The sequence below is a fragment of the Eptatretus burgeri genome, chromosome 1 (genome assembly GCF_056783735.1).
Source record: "Eptatretus burgeri isolate ZD-2024b chromosome 1, Ebu_testis_v1, whole genome shotgun sequence".
Classification (NCBI taxonomy): Eukaryota; Metazoa; Chordata; class Myxini; order Myxiniformes; family Myxinidae; genus Eptatretus; species Eptatretus burgeri.
The window spans coordinates 44,162,064-44,175,063 of record NC_140961.1 but is presented as its reverse complement, the minus strand read 5'-3'; the positions used below and the strand labels follow the sequence as shown (position 1 = coordinate 44,175,063).

The 13,000-nt window shown below is 44.9% G+C and overlaps 1 protein-coding gene across 1 annotated transcript in view; it reads right to left on the bottom strand.

The window, feature by feature from the left end:
• ASCC3 (activating signal cointegrator 1 complex subunit 3) overlaps nt 1–13,000 on the bottom strand; it is a 148,303-nt gene that overhangs the window by 84,326 nt on the left and 50,977 nt on the right. The window contains exons 24-29 of the mRNA XM_085851423.1: nt 12,560–12,728; nt 11,791–12,011; nt 6,662–6,747; nt 6,375–6,541; nt 5,225–5,370; nt 3,642–3,826 (exon numbers count right to left, since the gene is read on the bottom strand). Coding sequence (XP_085707549.1) covers nt 3,642–3,826; nt 5,225–5,370; nt 6,375–6,541; nt 6,662–6,747; nt 11,791–12,011; nt 12,560–12,728 — 974 coding nt within the window. The remainder of the gene's footprint in view (nt 1–3,641; nt 3,827–5,224; nt 5,371–6,374; nt 6,542–6,661; nt 6,748–11,790; nt 12,012–12,559; nt 12,729–13,000) is intronic.

The following is a 13,000-nucleotide window of genomic DNA, read 5'->3' as shown; positions in this document are numbered from 1 at the left end:
AACCGCAATGCCGCTTCACAACAACAACGCCAACAGCCATGGCCTTTACCTTCACAACTCGCTCTCGCAACCATCGCATCACCGCCATTCCAAGCGTCGCCATGGCCATCACCGCCACAATAAACCCTCCACCACCTTCACCTCTCTTCCTTCTGCCGCCATTCCTTCACCGCTTGTGGGCACCGAGCGTCAGGCTGTCCTGGCCTCGTGCGGGACGCGCGCTGAGCCGCGGGTGCAAAAAGCGGCCTTTCCGAGGAAAGGTCGGATCAGGAATGATACACGCCCACTTCCGGTCCCTCCAATCATTAAGCGCGGGGCGATTTGGCCCCGCCTCCAGGCGCATCGGAGTAGAATCGATATATGCAAATTCGAGGATCAGGGGAGGTTCATGCCCACTTTTCCTCCGTCCAATGGGCGAGTGTGGCTCCGCCCCCAAGCTCATTCTGATCCGGAAATTTGCATATAGATTCTCCTGCCGCACTATAAAGCGCCGAGCGTGGGGCGAATTCAGTTAGTCGCAGTTTTGGGCTCGGGCGAGTTGGAGAGGTGTGGCGGCGGCGGAGTGTGGCAGCAGCAGTCAAGACGGGTCTGGAGGAGAGTCGGAGTCTGTCGGGGTTCGGAGTCTGTCGGGGAGCTGCAGAGAGAGGAAGCCGGGAACGCGGTCGGGGTCGCAGTGGAGTCGCTCGTCGCGGGACCCAAGCAAGCCAGCTATCCTCTTTCCCCAGAGCATCAACAATCCCCCCCCTCCCCCCACCCCCCGCGCTGAGATAGTGCAGAAAGGGGGCCCCGTTCCCACCCCATTCCAATCAGTGCCAACGAAACTCGTGGAGGAGCGCGGAGTCGGGGCACCGCCGCGACATTTGCGGCTCATCACAAGACGGGTAGGCTCCGCCCGGTCTCGCGCCCACAGACCACGTCTGCCCCCTTGTCTTTGAGGGTGGCCCTTTTCTTTTGCTTTTGAGTATATGTGTTGTCGGCACCGTCTGTAAAGTAAAACTGTGTAAGTGTTGCCGTGTGCTCGCGTAGTCGGTAGTAGATCTGCATTGTTGTGTTTCTTTTGTTACATTTGCTTTTGGTGCATAATTGTTGTAATTGTATATGTGTGCTATCCGTGTGCCGCAGAATAAATGTGCCTTATGTTGAACTGTTTTTCCCGTTTCGCTTCATCTTTTCTTTAATTGAATCTCCATCTTACTTCACCTAAAGGGTTGGTAGTGGGCCAAATACGCCCGATAATTAATCGGAACCGTCGAGGTTGACGATAACACCGCTCGGTTATCCCGATAGTACGGAACGGGTCGCTTAAAGTGGCCCGACTCCGGAGTCGACCTGCGGCGAGGTGCGATCGCCCGGTCTACCCTCCGCGTGGGTACTTAGGTAGGTCGAATTTGGCGAACAACCCTATCCCACGCGGGGGGCCGATTGGCACGATCGTGGTGAGGCCGAAAGGCCCACCCGTGACTAGTTCCCGGGTTAGTCCGAGAGGGTCACGGCAGAATTATCCGTCCGGTGGGCGACGTGCCGCGATTCGAGTTATGTGGCCACTCGCACGCCGGCGGGCGCGAATTCGCAACAATATATATATATATATATATATATATATATATATATATATATATATATATATATATATATATATATATATATATATATATATATATATATATATGTTGTCACGGATCTGGAAACCATATACATTCAAACATGCAGATGTCCCAAGTCAGTTATTCCGTTAAGTACATGCGAGACATGTCCCTTCCTTTTGTCTAGTGGGAGAATCAAAGGTGTGCGTTGCGATGTCCTTTTAGGTAGGTTATTACATGTAAGGACCATCCAACAAACCATATCAGGACCATCCAACAAACCATCCAACGAACCCTCCAACGATCATCCAACAAACCATCCAACAATCAACACGGTACCTTCCAGTGCTTGCAACCCTTGCCTCGCTGGCCACAGCATACGGGGCAAAACGTCCAGTCCGCCGTTCCTTTGCACTTCTACAAACGTTCCTTTTCAACGTTGGATTTTCCCCTTGATGAGTCCACACGCGTGGAGGGGGGGGGGGCTCCCGGTTTGGCCGAGGCCCTGCCCAAAAAGGGCGGACCCCATGAAGACCCTGTCCAATCGGGGCGGACGGTGACGTCTGTTTCACCGAGCCCCCACCCCGTTCGGGGAGGTCCATAAAAATACGACGCGATCCTCAGAGTAAAAGTTTTTTGGAGAAGTTGAGTTGGTTGGTGTGCGTCGTGCAGTTTGAGCTGGAGTCTGGGGCGTTCGAGTGGAGTTCTGCATTTGGCTGGCGTTCGTTTGAGTTTTGCTGGGTCCCGTCGGCGACCCTGATCTCCGCCCTGGGACTCCGACTGCTCCGCTTGGGTTCCTCCATGGGCATGAGCCCCACGCGTGTGACTGTGGGCCGAGCCGCACGACCATTAGCAGGTGCTGCACCGTGGAGCACCCCTTCCCTTCAACGTGCAGGTACCCAAGCGAACTGCGACCCCCAGCTCATCTCTCCCTCTCTGGCTGCGGGGGTCTTTTAATAAATCATCTGAGTGTGCGTCTGAGTGTGTGGGCCCGTCTTGTAAGTAGAAACTGTGCAAGTGCTTTTGAACATTGTAAATTCTTGCTTGTATATTCTGCGATAAGTCTTGCTCTTTGTCTTCTTTATTGTAAATAAATTACTGTAGAAATGTTCCCAGTTCGTTTCCGTCCTTTCTTTCATTGGTCCAGCATGGTTTTTATACCTGATAATCTGTTCATTCAAGCCGGTACGACCTTGGCAGATCCGCTCGCTGCATCCGAACCGGAAAGGTAGTTGGCAGTTGGTAGTCGGTAGAGTGGTCCGGTTCGGGCAAGGCATGCTGAGGGCGTGGTTCCCCGGTAAACGACACCGCGTAGTTAATTAGGTAAATTGGTTCTAGACAAAAAGACCCTACGCTACGCGGTGGAGGTATTGGCATCCACGGTCAGTTAAGCGACCCGCCGCCTCACGGAATTATCCAAGAGGGATCCTACAATTCCGGAGAGTCTGGTGGGAGATGACATAACCTCCGTCACCTAGTGGTCGTTTTCGCCACTGACCCCTGGCCTGCGACAATATATATATGCATACACACGCGCGCGCGCGCGCACGCACGCACGCACGCACGCACGCACGCACGCACGCACGCACGCACGCACGCACGCACGCACACACACACACACACACACACACACACACACACACACACACACACACACAGGATAGATGATGAGGTAGGGGGAGGGGGAGGGGTAACAGGACTTTGTGACCACCTTGTCAGGTACAGCACATTTCTCTATGTGTGAAGTGATTTTGCAATCTCTTGGTTTTGGGTCGGATGGTCATGATCACTTGACAGTTGCAATTCCACGGGGTTTCCGCAAATCTCAAGGGATTGTGAGTTGGACAGGCGACTGTGACAGGCCATTTTAAAATCTCTCTATTGTGCCTAAGCCTTTGTAGCTATGTGAAAGGTAATATTAAATGATCCCTGACCCCATTCCTAAATGGGTGTAGGAAAGTGTTTTAGGCCCCCCACAAAAATATACTGGGCAACGCCAGGTACACCTCCTAGTTAATGATAAACTAAAACTCTTTCATGAAGAGGTTGGACACTCACGAACAGATTCCACAAATATTTTGCAATGTTAAATCCATATGTATCTGCGTCTGTGTACACCCACCTTGGAACGCTGGCTTGTTCATTACGGCCATGCGAGGACAATAATGTTGACCCGGGAAACCATTGATGTGAACCTCCAGAGGAACAGGCCGAACAGACGGCCGGAAGTTAAACAGGCCCATCTAGAGGAGTGGAGGGCAGGGGGTGAGGAGCGTAGTTATCATTTGAAAATGCATATTGGACCCGCATGAATTTGTCCACAAGTCGCATCAATTATGAGGGGTGGCTGTGCCGCCGATGCAGTGCTCTTGCACTTTGAGTTGTAATTTGGAATGTGGGCCTGGATGCTGGTGAAAAATTGCCTACCTTACACCAAAATATGGAGGATAATCAATTTCCACCAGGAACTGATGATAACAGATAGGTTCACATTTTAACATTCATCCGAGGCTCATTGATGCAACATGCAACATTCTGCCTGTGAAGCAGCAGTCAAGCGATTTGTCTCCGGATCGGGAATCAATCCCATTCGGGACATCTCAAAGGCAAGTGTGTCAGCTCTGGACCATAAAATCCGAGGAAAGATCGAGGTGAACATTATCCTTCCCTCAGAATCCAATTAACACCCTGTCATCCATAACTTTGAAGCAGTTGTGAGGATGTCAAGGCACATCAAATATTTTGATGGACAATGGGACTAATGTGAGAAAAATACAGAATGTATCAAAAAAAGAAAAAATAATCGGGGCAATACCCCTGGGTACTCCCTTGGCAGAATAATGATACTGAGGAGGAAGTCAACATGGGACAGAATCAGCAAAATGTACCAATTAACTAATGTTTTGGCAAATACCTATTTTGGAGGGAACCCCCCCCCCCCCCAACCCCTGAAAAACTGACTCTGACCCCCGATATTTTTCAACATTATGAACAAGCTTTGATACATTATGGGTGATGAAGGTTGTGGTCAAGTTTCATTGAAATTGTGTGTGTAGTTTCACAGAGGAAAGCAAATATATATATTTTGGGGGGCAAACCCTCTTGCACCCTTTTAAACCTCAACTTTTTAATGTCGTGAACAAACTTTGGTACATCACAGGTGATGAAGGTTGAAGTCAAGTTTCATTGGAATTGTGTTTGTCGTTTCTGAGAAGAAAGCAAATACATATTTGGGAAGGGAGAAGGGGAAGGGGAGCAACCCCACCCCCCGTAAACTCCCTCCGTAGACCACCTCAGACCCGAATTTTTTTTTTAATGCCGTTGACAAACCTTGGTACATCATGGGTGATGAAGGTTGTGGTCAAATTTCATCGGAATTGCCTGTGTAGTTTCTGAGAAGAAAGCAAATACCTATTTTGGGGGTCAACATCCATTTTATTCTGTTCCTAAATTTAAACCCCAACCACCCCACCTCAAAGCATGCAAGTTGCAAGATATGCCCGCTTTTAACAATCAATAAATGCATTAACTATTCATTCTACAGGCGAGGATAAATACATCGTCAGAAGTGCTGCTTCTTTTTTAAAGGTCACACTGAGATAAATGCTGGTCTACAAGGTCTACGAACAGTTAATAGGTACCTGTTGGATGCCAAGCCAGTCAGCGAGATCTCGAGCATTGGCGAGTGCAGTGGAAAGACCTACGATTCGCATGGGCCTCTCCGTGTGGGATGAGATGAAGTTTGTTCGAGACACGATCACCTCTAGAACTGGACCTCGATCTTCACCTGTGGTCGACAGGCCAGGAAGGGTACCCAGGGAATCAGTGTACAAGAATAACACTATGTTTGTTTTATTTGAGGATGAAAATATGGATTGCCTTTTGTCAAAATGGAAAGATTCAACAGCCAATTAAAACAACGGTGTAATCACGAACACAACTAGAACAGTACTCGGAAGAGCACAAACATCTGCCAGAATGAACAGTTTACATTTTGCATCCCACTGATAGGCCGGATCTACATCCGGAACTTAACCAAAATCTAAATGGTTTGTTCTTGTCACTTTCTTGTCACCGGCTGTTCAAGCAGAACTGACCGGGGCAACACAACAACTTCAACGTTCTCTTAAATATCATTCTTCCCTCCAGGTCTTCAAGACGGCTGTTCTCTACCACATCAGATAGTCCCCAATCCAAAACCTTGATCTTTTATACCCTTGTTAACTCTTTTCAACACCTCAATCCCTCCTCCTTCCAAAGCACCAATTTTCCCTCCTGAGAGTTTCCTTCTGCATCTATCTTGCTCACCCCAAGATTCCTATCCTTCCCCCCAGTGCTTGTCCAAGTCTACCTCGAGCTTGGCTCTCAACTCTGCTGTTGGAGTTTCCTCACCCCCCCCACCCAACCCCCTCTTCTTTTCCTTTTGTCCTGTTGCATTCTGATCCATTCAGTGTACGAGTACTAGCTATTCCACAAGAATTAGCTCTTCCACTCTTCCATTAGGAAGAGCTAGTACTAGGATGTGTGTGTCACAGTTTATTCTAAAGGGTTCCTGCTGTATGTATACAGATAAAACATATATATATATATATATATATATATATATATATATATATATATATATATATATATATATATATATATATATATATATATATATATAGATATATCTGCCAAAATTTACTTTGACGAAGGTTGCTTCCATCATCGGAAGAAAATGAACTTAACAACTCAGCACCAATATCCAAGCTTGGGACTAGTTGTATGTTTACGGTGATCAGAGCATCTCACCCAGCAGGTGTATTTCATCAATGATGAGGAGGGAGACCTTTTGCACGTAGCTGCGGTTCTGCCAGCTTCTGCTCACACCATCCCACTTTTCTGGTGTTGTCACAATGACGTCAGCTTTTGCTATGGTTCGCATATCTGGGCTAACATCTCCGGTCAGCTCCAGAACCCTGCCATTCAAACACAATCCGCCATCACACATACAACCCGCTTCCACCACACCACAATCTTGACACCTTATTGATGAATCAAAAGTCTGAAGCTAATTCAATGAAAAGTAAAACATTTACCTCTTGCCCAAGTTGTGCTCAATGCGAATCTTCCAGTCATCAACACGTTCTCTTACCAAGGCCTTCAAAGGAGCTATGTACACCGCCTAATGGAAAGAAGGATCATTTTGCAAATTTTAAAATGTGATTTTTTTTTCCTCCCCAAAAATACTCTACCCATTTTATATTACTAAAAGGAGCAGCATCCAAACGTGTGTGTGTGTGTGTGTGTGTGTGTGTGTGTGTGTGTGTGTGTGTGTGTGTGTGTGTGTGTGTGTGTGTGTGTGTGTGTGTGTCACATTTTATTCCAAAGGATTCCTGCTGGCATAGAATCATAAAAAAATGACGTCATTGGAAAGCTAATAATCGACTTACTTGGGACAAAAATGAAAAGTTGTAAAAATGTGTCCTTTTGACTATAAAAATGCCTTTTAGCAGGACTTGGAGCTTCATGGAGCGGCTCAAACAATACAATTTATATTATTTTATAACAGCAGGAACCCTTTAGAATAAAGCGTGACAGACACCGATTGAGCACAAAATCACAGTGCCTTCAGAAAGTATTCACACCCCCCTTCACTTTATCACATTTTGCTGTGTTGCAGCCTGATTTTAAAATTGATTAAATTCAACTTTTTTTTGTCACCAATCTACACAAATACACCACAATGACAAAGTGAAAACGTGTTTTTAGAAATTTTTACCAATTCATCGAAAAAGAAACACAAAAATATCTAATCTCCATAAGCATTCAGCCCCGTGAATCAATACTTGGTAGAAGTGCTTTTGGCAGTGATTACAGCTTTGAGTGTTCTTGGGTATGTCTGTATCAGCTTTGCACATCTGGATTTGTGGTTTTTTTTTCAATTCCTCCTTGCAGATTTGCTCAAGCTCTGTCAAGTTGAATGGGGAATGTCGGTGAACAGCAATCTTCAAATCTTTCCACAGATTCTCAATGGGATTCAAGTCTGGGCTTTGACTGGACCACTCAAGGGCTTTCATATTCTTGTTCTGAAGCCATTCCAGTGTTGCTTTGGCTGCATGCTTGGGAGGGGGGGGGGATCATTGTCCTGTTGGAACATAAATATTCACCGCAGTCTAACGTTTTTTGCACTCTGAAGCAGGTTATCCTCAAGGATTTGCCTGTATTTGGCTCCATTCATTGTTCCCTCTCTCCTCACAAGTCTCCCAGTCCCTACTGCTGAAAAACATCCCCATAGCATGATGCTGCCACCACCATGCTTCACGGTAGGGATGGCGTTAGATGGGTGATGAGCTGTGCACGGTTTCTGCCATATGTCATGCTTTGCATTCAGACCAAAGAGTTCAATTTTCATCTCATCAGACCACATAATGTTTTCTCTCATTCTCACATTCTCTCTCTCTCACATATTCTCTCTCTCTCACATATTCTCTCTCTCTCACATACTCTCTCTCTCTCACATACTCTCTCTCTCTCTCTCTCACATACTCTCTCTCTCACATACTGTCTCTCTCTCTCTCTCTCTCTCTCTCTCTCTCTCTCTGTCTCTGTCTCTATCTCTCTCTCTCACATACTCTCACATACTCTCTCTCTCACATACTCTCTCTCTCTCTCTCACATACTCTCTCTCTCTCACATACTCTCTCTCTCTCTCTCACATACTCTCTCTCTCTCTCTCTCTCTCTCTCTCTCTCTCACATACTCTCTCTCTCTCTCTCACATACTCTCTCTCTCTCTCTCTCACATACTCTCTCTCTCTCTCTCACATACTCTCTCTCTCTCTCTCACATACTCTCTCTCTCTCTCACATACTCTCTCTCTCTCTCTCTCTCTCTCTCTCTCTCTCTCTCTCTCTCTCTCTCTCTCTCTCTCTCTCTCTCTCTCTCTCTCTCTCTCTCTCTCTCTCTCTCTCTCTCTCTCTCTCTCTCTCGGCTTTTTGCAAACTCCAGGCGTGATGTCATGTGCCTTTTTCTCAGGAGTGGCTTCTGTCTGGACACTCTCCCATAAAGCCTTGATTTGTGGAGTTCTGCAGAGATTGTTGCCCTTCTAGCAGGTTCTGCCATCTCAACCAAGGGACTCCAGTTCTTTCAGAGATGGCATTGGGTTCTTGGTCACCTCCCTGACCAAGGTTGTTCTTGCCCAGTTGCAAAGCTTGGTCGAACAGCCTGCTCAAGGAAGAGTCTGGGTAGTTCCATATTATTTCCATTTCCTAATGATGGAGCTCACTGTGCTCTTGGGAACATTCAACACTCTGGAAATTGATTTATACGCTTCCCCACATCTATGCCTCCTCACAATTCTATCTCAGAGTTCTATGGACAGTTCCTTGGACTTCATGCTAGAGTTTCTGCTCTGAGATGCACTGTCAACTGTGGGACCTCATATAGAAAGGTGTGTTTCTTTCCAAGTCATGCTCAATTAATTGAATTCGCCACAGGTGGACTCCAATGAAGTTGAAGAGAAATCTCAAGCATGATCAAAGGAAATTGGATGCACCTGAGCTCAATTTGAAGTGTCATAGCAAAAGGGTTGAATACTTATTGACTCAAGACATTTCAGCTTTTCATTACCTCCACCACCGAAGGTGAAGGAGGTCATGTTTTCACCCCTTTCTGTCTGCTCATCTATGTAGAGGATATTTCAAAAGGTTGTGGACGGATCCGGATGAAATTTTGTGGACAGGTTTGGTGCGTGACAAGGATGAAGTGATTAGATTTTGGTGAAGATCCAAATCCAGATCTGACGAGTATAATTTTTTAAGTGATTCTTCACCATTGAGAGATCGGGCCAAAAATGATATATAGCATGATATCTCAAAAAGTTGTGGACAGATTCGGACGAAATTGGTAGACAGGTTGGGTGTGTTATAAGGACTAATTGATTTGATTTTGGTGAAGATCCGAATCCGGATCTGGATATGAGAATTATTTAACTTTTAAAGTGATTCTTCACCATTGAGAGATAAGCCCAAAAACGATATAGTACTGTGAAGCATGATATTTCAAAAATGTATTGGGCCCGATACGTTCTCGTGGATCAGGCATTACGTGGCGGAGGTATGCGCTCCACCGAGTGCCCTTCTAGTTTTTAATTTATTTGCAAATATAAAAAAAAAATTAAAAAAAATCAACTTTTACATCATGGGGTATATTCTGTGTGTATCAGTAACAAAAAAAAATTATAATTTATATTATACACATCAGATTGTGAAAATGTCAAGGGGTGTGAATACTTTCTGAAGGAACTGCGTATGCAGTAAACCCTAAAACATCATGGGGGTTATGTTCCTGGAAAATGACGTGATATTTTAAAACCGCGATAATTAAAACAAAATTTCCTATGGGGAAAAAGGGGGTGAGATTCCTGGGCTTTGAGAAAATATCGAGGAAGGTCAGCAGCAGCCAAAAATAAACACATCACAATTGAAACGAGAACAGCAATCAAAGAGTGCAGAGTTTCACCTCGCGTGTTCATTCTGAAGAAAAACTCTATCATTACCTGAACACGCTACTATCATGGCCCACTGCTGTTATGGCACATGTACCCATATCATCCCATGCACCCGATTACATCACATAGTTTCTTGGCATAGGTTACGAACGTCATAAATTTAATTCTTCACTCACATCCGGTCACAGATCAGAAATAAGAAGTTTCAGATTTTTCTGATAAACATTTCAATTCAACCAATTATGGCTGGAATACCAATGATGTCATCATTATCAACCTGCATACCCATGGAGAGTAGATGACATACGCCACATTTCAATTATTTTCGTTGAGCGGTTTCGCAGAAAATCATGTCCAAATATTTTACTTTAATCCAATATGGCTGCCATACCATGTGACCAAGGAGGTCAGAGTTAGCAATAAAATATTCTCCCTGGGGCGTTCCTCATGTGTTTAAAGTTTCACATTGATCGGTGCCGGTGATAGCTCGCCTACCCTTCATGAAGGACACCGTGGGGTCTTAATGATCCACCAACTAATGGCTACAGACGGGACGACAGTTTACCGTCAATCCGAGGGACGGGACAAATTGATGAAACAACCTGCCTGTGAAACACCAGGATGACAGTTTATAGCTGGGTCGGAAATTCAAACCCAGGCTCGACGGCTTAGAGGTAAGTGTGTATGCCACTCGACCACCCTGCCAGCCCCAAAGCCCCCACCATTCCTCCCCTTATTACCATAATTTCTGAAATAGTTTCCTTTAGTAATCTGGATGAGTTTATTTTATAAATCGTTTTGCAGCCCAGAAACTGGCGAAGAAATAAAATAAACACACTCTCGCCTCGACCAAGCTTACCCAAAACCTCCACTTTGAGTCAAAGACATCACTTTCCTTAATTATTTTGCACTTGCTTCACCACGAGCAACAGTTTTCCTCTTGGGAGCTATGGATTAAAAAAAATCACGAAGGGCAATAATAATCAAAAACAAAGGAATCGATTACGATTACACGAAAGATTATGCTGAATGCTGTGCTGATGCGGAGATAGGTACAGTACAGTACAGTATTGTACGTGCTGTGTGTCTCAGTTACCAACTGCACCGTAGGAGCACCACTGATTTAGAATTATATGTGCAAAGTCGAAACTGTGAAAAAATAATCACTTTTCCCCATAGTTTTACGCTTCAGCATCATTATTAACGGTGCATGAAAAACAAAAAAAAGGCCAGTGGTGGGAGATAACTGTCACATCTGAGTACGAAACCGCGATTGGTCGAAATTAAACCCGCGATAACTAAATCAATAAATAAAGAGATTGCCAGCGATTGGTCAAAACCCATGATATTCAAACCTGTTATACTTAAGGGTTTAGTGTTTAGCAATACTTCTTGAAGCAAGAGCAAAATATAAAAACAAGGACATGGAAGGAGTATACAAACAGCAACAACTATTTTTTTTCCACAACTACACAAAGACTGGTATTTGTCAGCGAAGTGACGTGTCTTATATGCTAGTACCTAAGAAATAGGTGGCCTCTAATGAGAACATGAACGCAAATCGAATGTTGAACTTTATTCATGTCTATCCTACATCCTCCAAGTAAACATTTTCACTATACCTTACCATTTCCTCCTTGGAAAAAAAAGGCCCTAAAAAAAACCATGAAAATCATAAATATCTTATTCCCCTGCAACATCAAAACGGCTCAGGGACCTTGGCATCAGGTTGCTCGTTGAAGAGGCGAAAGATGGCAATTTCAGCAGCAACTGTTTTTCCCGATCCTGTGGGAGCGCCCAGCAGCACGTTGCAGTCCGTGTAGTAGAGTGTGTGAAAGATCTGTGTCTGAATCGGGTTGAAGTGAGTGAAGCGATAAAGGTCCTGGTACAATGGATTCTTCAAGACCGTCACAGGCAAAGGCTGCAGGAACAGGAGCTCTGTGGAAGACGTTGATTGGTACGAGTGAGACATGAGAAATTCGACAAGTCGCGGGAACAGACCACAGAGGGAAATTGTACTGCATTAAGGGGAGAAAGAACTCCACGATGAGTGAGGGTGGATTGGCTTGTTCTGACTTTTTTTGCTTCTCGAATGCAAGAAAATATTCAATGTACAAATCATGCAGCCAGGAGTTAACGGAGCCGAGTCGGCCCGATCAGCTGTGCAGTGAAAAACTGTCAACAAAACATCCAAATTGATAAACAGAATCAAATTTCTTTTAAAATAATCCAAAAATGGGGGAAACAATACACCAACCACACTCCCTCCTTCACTCCTCCCAGAAATTAAACTTCATTTTTTTTAATGACGTAAAAGTGCAGAAATCGAGAACGTCTGAATAACGATCTGCTGGTTTGATTTGAATAATAACGATTTGAATTTAATCTGCTGGTTGCATCATCACTACAGCACAGCCAAGCCATTAAGGAATAGGTGAAGAGATTGCTTTTGTGGTGCATGAGGCACAAGAGTTGTGGAGGCTGACCCGTGTGAGGAGGGTGCCTCTCAGGCAAGATGAGGTGCTGGAAGTTGATTGGACATATGGCCTCTGCTCCGAGCCATCGATCCGAGCAAGCGTGGATGTAGTATTGAGAAGGAAGAGGCTCAAAAATGGGAATCGTAAATACTAATTGCTGGGGGTCTTTGGTCAGAACCTGTACAAAGAGGCACAAGAGAAGTATGTCTCAAATAAGAATGCTCCAATATAAAGTGAAAGGTGTGAATGAGATATGGGATTTGGGGATGGATAACAGAAGAAACCACAGATGAAATAATCTGTTTATTGACAAATTTAAAGAAAAGAAACTGAAAAAGCAACGAAACATTATTTCCACAGGGAAGAGAATAGTTTCTCACGGTAAACTAGAGATCGAATGGGCAAAGGTAATGGGAAAAAGAAGCAAATGAAAGGCAATAATAAAAGGAG